Genomic DNA, 5,889 nt, shown 5'->3' on the forward strand with positions numbered 1-5,889 from the left:
CTTAGTCAAACTTGAAGATGTTTGACTTAGCACAACGTTAGAACTTCAATTGATTCTTTTTGTACCGAACTTCAATTAGTTTGTAATGAAGGGATTTTACTGGATTGCTAGTCCTGGGATCAAATTAAAATTGACTAAGATCAACAATGACATCAGCTCATGAACATCTACAACTTTGAATTTCTATTTGGTGTACGTCACCTTCCCCCAAATCAAATCAATGTCTTCGCTGTTGCAAAACCGAAAGTAAAGTGTTGGAATGAATCATCAAGGCAAGACAAAATTGGCATGGACTTGTGTGAACAGCAGAGAATCAATCTGTCACTATATAGTGTTAATGTTTTTGAAAACTTATTTTTTTTATTTCTAGCTTATCCCATACAAACTGTACAATGTTGTCCGTGTCAGGAACATTTTTTATGTACAAGTAACATTTAGGAAACACACGATTAACATTTTTTACACATATATTTTTATGTCTACCTTTATGATAAACATTGTACATTTTTCTGTATACATCAGGATTATTTATATATACACATGTAATATTTTCAAATACATGTTTAACATACTTGAAAACATGTAATTTTTATTCCTACTTTTTCATGGACATAGTACATTTTCAATAAGCCAGCAACATTTTATGTACACACGTTTAACATTTGTCAAATACATCATTACATTTTTTAAGCATATATTTTTATATCCAATTTTTCCATACACATTGTTCATTTTTTACATACATCAGGAAAAAAATGTACACACATTTAACATTTTCTAAATACATGATTTACATTTTTTTAAACTTATAATTTTTTAAGTATAATTTTTTCCATACAGTTAACATTTATTGTATGCATCGGAAATATATTTTTCTATACATTTAACATTTTACAAATGCATGATTAATATTTTTTGACTAATATGGAATATTTGGGAGTACAAAAAAGAAAAAAAGAAAAAATGGAAAAATGTGAGAAATAAATAGTAAAGAACGAGCGTTTTGAGGCCGGTAGCCTTCGTGCGCTGGGCCGGCCCATTCTGGCGCTCGCTTCAGGCGAGCCAACCATATGTTCGCTTGCGCGCCCCGAAAAGCCTGCTTTCTTTAGGGGTAAAAGCTAAGTTTTATGAACCAAAACTCACAAGGAGTGGAATACAAAATTCATCATGGGGTGCCCAATCACACAAGTGGCGCCCCTGCCGAAATCATTAATTAAGAAGTACTCGCTGCAAAGAACACTTCACTTTTCCAGGTTATAACCAGTGACGCACATGCAGCGTGCCACTTATCGCAACCTGGAAGTTTTCCTTTTTTTCGTAAATCTGTTTATTCAAAACGTTTTATCTTTTAAACCGTGCGTCCAAATCTCGAACCATTTTCATCATTGGATTTCTCGTGTCGAGATATTCAAAACTAGATCCCATGTTGATAGGTTTTGACAAACTTTTTTTCATGAAAAAATCGGACGAAAAAAACCAGGCGAAAAAACCGAACCGGGAGCACGGTTTTTTCCCTTTTCGAAAGAGGCATGCCCGTGCCTCTTGTGAAATCACACCCGTGCCTCTCGTGGGAGCAAAACCGTGACTCTCATGGAAGGAAAAAACAGAAAACGTGTTTTTTTTCGTTTCCGAGAGGCACGGCCATGACTCTCGTGAAAGAAAAAAAAACAGAAAACGCGTATTTTTTCTCTTTCTGAGAAGCACGGCCGTGACACTCGCGAAAGCACAACCGTGCCACTCGCGGAAGCAAAACCGTGACTCTCGCAAAAAAAAAACAGAAAACATGTTTTGTTTTTTCCTTTCCGAGAGGCACGCCCGTGACTCTCACGGAAGCACAACCGTGCCTCTCGCGGAAGCAAAACCGTGACTCTCGCGAAAGAAAAAAAACAGAAAACACGTTTTTTTTTCGTTTCCGAATGGCACGGCCGTGACTCTTGCTAAAGCACAACCGTGGCTCTCGCAGAAAAAAAACCGTGACTTTCGCGAAAGGAAAAAAAGAAAACACGTTTTTTCACGCAAAAAAAATTTTCCGAATTTTTTTTTATCGAAAAGCTAAGGAAGATCGAGGGAAAACCAAAATATCGATTGTTTTTGAAAAAAAAAAGAAAATGTGTGCGAAAAAATAAAAAAAAAACAAAATCCGGAGAAAGCGTCTAGAGCGCGACACATGGCGAATGGCTGAGAACACGCCAAATGACGCTGATCGTTGCAAGACTCCGAAGGAGCGCTCCTTAACTAGTTGCTCCCCGCCGCCGCTACGTAACAGCGAGGACGTCACTGGGCTGCGGCAGCAGCTCTGGCTCGTCTTTGGCACCCACTCTCATGGCCCAACCCATTATCATGTTTAGCTCCCTCGGTCACTGTGTTCGCTCGTTCGATTGGCTTTCTTTTCTTCTGATTTAAATTGGTTGTTCCTTTCGTTCTTTCTTGTGATTTTCATTGGATTTTTTTCTTTATTTTTCTACGTGTTTCGCTTACATTTCTCATCAGCATTTTTTCATTACTTCCACTATTTTGCTTTCTGTTTTGCACTGCTTTGTATTCGTTTTACCTTATCTTTACTTATATTCGTCTTTTGTTTCTTTCTGGGTTTTCTTCTGTTTGTCCTTTATTTTCAACTCGTCTCTACTTGTTTCCTACATATTGTACATTTTTTGTATATGATGGGAATATTTTTGTTCACGTTTAACATTTTCCGAATAATTTATTGACATCTTTTAAAATATATAATTTGGCGTCTAAATCTTTGAATACATGTTCTGCATTTTTTGTATACATCAGAACCATTTTTATACCTGTTCAAAGTTTTTTAAATATATGAATAACATTTTTTTCTAAATATATGTTTGGATGTCTACTTTAGTTTTTTATACATGTTATACATTTTTCTCTATACATCATGATTTTTTGATACATGTTCCTTTTTCTACAATAATTCCTATATTTTTTGACCATTAATTCCTCTGTTTCTAAATTTAAATCTTTTAAGATATTTTTGTAGAGACTACATACGGATGTATACAGACATATTTTAGAGTGTAGATTCACTCGTTTTACTCCGTATGTAGTCCATATTAGAATATCTAAAAAGACTTATATTTAGGAACAAAGGGAGTATGGTTAACATTTTTAAATATATATGGGTTTGAAATTTACTTTCCATACATGTGTTCATCTTTCATATTCATCAGGAACATTTTCTATTTATGTTTATTTTTAAAAAAATACATTATTCACATTTATTAAATGTCAGGTGCATTTTTTGAAATGCGTGCACATGTTTTTGTCACATTTTTTTGCATGCTATCAATATTTCTTTAAATTCTACGAATAAAAAATTTACACCGCGTTATCATTCTCAAATGCATGGTTTTTTATTTTTTTAGTCAAATTTATGTTTTTGAAAGACATGTATTTAGAATATTTTTCACAAACATAAACAAAAACAGAGGGAATAAAGAACTAACCTCGGAGGAACTTTCACCGGCCATTAATGGTGAATCCTAACGCGAGTGTACGCTCGATTCTGCACTAAGCGGCGCCTAGCCGCATGAGAGCCCTTCTTCAATGCCTTATGCGCCGTTAGCGCGAACTGGCGCTCACGCTGCTCCCCTCTTGGCTCGGCCAACCAGCAGACGAGTGCTGCTCATGATGCGTGGTTTTTTTGCTTCTCTGGTCACTGGTTCACAATTGTTCGATCGTGGTAGACCGGTCCAATATTGACCGGTTGGCCATTAATTTTTTGAGATTTGCTAAAAAAGGAATTTAACAAAATTGTTCACAAAAAGTTCGGAAAAATCACAGGTTCAAAAAAAGTTCACGGATTTCAAAAAGATCACGAATTTTGAAAAAAAATCACGAAACCGAAAAAAGTTCAGAAAATCCATGAAATTTGAAAAAATCTCATACATTTGACAAAAATTTCACGAATTTTAAAAAATCAACTTTTTGAAAAAGTGCTTGAAATTAAAAAAAATATGCATTTGAAAATGTTCATGATTTTATAAAAGTTCTTGAGTTTGAAGAAGAACGTTCATGAAATTGAAAACATTTTACGTACTTAAAAAATTGAAAATAAAATGGAAAATGAAATTTAAAAGAAAAGCAAAACATTTTAAAACCGTCCAGAAAATAAATAAATAAACTGGTCAAAAGTTTCTAGAAGCTCCCCAAAACTAGCCGGAAACCGGAAAAAAGAGCAGCCCGCGCCACACGGGTTGAACGGGAAAGTGCGCGTGGTGATACATTTGTGAAAGAAATAGAGTGAATGGGCCAAGCCCGAGGGGGAGAGGGTGTGCGCCGACACTTTTAACCGGTGCAACGGGCGCCAAATAAGATTGGGGGTTTGTTAATGAGACTGAGGGAGTATAATTGAGTAGACTATTGGGTCTGAATTTCCTTATAATCTTAGTATTATTTTACTTTAGGGCTTAGTATCCATTCTGCCATCAAACCATTCATTGAACATGTACCATGAAATCATGTTTTACTACCTCATTGGAATAGGAGTATTTGATAAACTGAAAGACAAGCCATCAGGTCCCACAGGTACTCCATCAGAGTAGGACCCAAAAACTGTTTGTCGGGAGAGTCAAACTCAAGTCTCTGGTATCTTCGGCCCCTACGGGCCGAAATTGGCAGCGGCAACACCAAGGCTGCCCTCAGTTGCTTGGTGGCAAGAACTAGCGCTGCTACTAGCGCCAACCTCACGAATCCCTCTGCTCCACAGCCTCTTAATCGACCTCATCCTCGCCAAACCCTGTGACTTCCCGGCATCACCATCACGCGGCACCAACGGAGATTCCGTGGCCTCCGGGACCTCGATGGCAATCGCCGCCGTTGCTCCAGCGGACGAGCTCGGGCCGCCGACTGTTCTTCCAGTCGTGACCGCGTCCGGGGATCCCCAGAACAGCACGTTGGTGGGCAGGTTTGTAGCGTAATTCGCCGGTTCAGGGCGCACCGGAGGTAGAGCCAGCGGCAAGGCGTCCGGCTTGTCGACATCGATGCGGCAGAGCGGACAGGTGGGGTGGGAATGCAGCCACAGGTCGACGCACTCGGCGTGGAAGCCGTGTCCGCACTTGGGCAAGAACCTGGCCGCCTCGCCGTCGGAAAGCTCGGCGAGGCACACGGCGCACTCCAGCGCATCCTCGAAGTCCTTCGCACGGTACAGCGTCACCGGCAGCGCCCGCAGCACCACCAGATCAACACCTTTTGCGACGCCGGAAGCCGAAGCTGCGCCAACGCCGAGGCGCGGACCGCTCCTCGCCGTCCCGGCCCCTCCCCGAACGCCGTGGCGACTGGCAATGAGGTAGTGGTAAAGAACGAAGACGAGGGCGAGGCCGAGGAAGAGGAGGGCGACAGCAGAGAAGACGACGTCGCCGTCGACTACCGTGGTGGGAGTCCGTGCACTGGGCAGAGCGCTGCCCGCGTCGTCCCCGGGCAACGATGACATGTTGAAGCGCGCCTCCGCACTTCGTCGTGAGCAGTGAACTTCGTATATCTACCGAGTGGCCCGCTATGATTTATGAGCTTGGTCTCTCGAAACTTTGCTGCTTTGTTGGAGAGGGTTTGGTGGTGGTACATGGACCGACCTGGTGGAGTTGGTGTGTTGGCGTGGGTGAGGATTAGTGCTTTGAGTTGAGCTGATGACATATAGGCGGACAATATACCAAAAATACAAAGGTGAACATGGGTGTACGCGCACCCACGTGAATAGTAAATTTATAAAAAAATACTAAAAAAACTAAAAAAATCTGAAATTTTTGCGGTATGAACCTTAGTCGATCATTCTACTCACGTGTGAAGTATCAACACGTATTGACATCCATGGTATTCTTAGTGAAGAAAATACAAATGCGGTCATACTATTCATTAAACAGTGTTTTTTAA

General features: G+C 40.3%; 1 protein-coding gene across 1 annotated transcript; it reads right to left on the reverse strand.

The window, feature by feature from the left end:
- Positions 1-4,469: 4,469 nt before the first annotated feature.
- Positions 4,470-5,571, reverse strand: LOC125541763 (E3 ubiquitin-protein ligase EL5-like). Its single transcript, XM_048705098.2, has one exon. The coding sequence runs from the start codon at positions 5,450-5,452 to the stop codon at positions 4,622-4,624; it is 831 nt and encodes a 276-aa protein (XP_048561055.1). The 5' UTR covers positions 5,453-5,571; the 3' UTR covers positions 4,470-4,621.
- Between the last annotated feature and the right edge of the window lie 318 nt (positions 5,572-5,889).

This window comes from Triticum urartu, chromosome 2A, assembly GCF_056163025.1.
Source record: "Triticum urartu cultivar PI428250 chromosome 2A, HENAU_Tu73, whole genome shotgun sequence".
NCBI classification, from domain to species: Eukaryota; Viridiplantae; Streptophyta; class Magnoliopsida; order Poales; family Poaceae; genus Triticum; species Triticum urartu.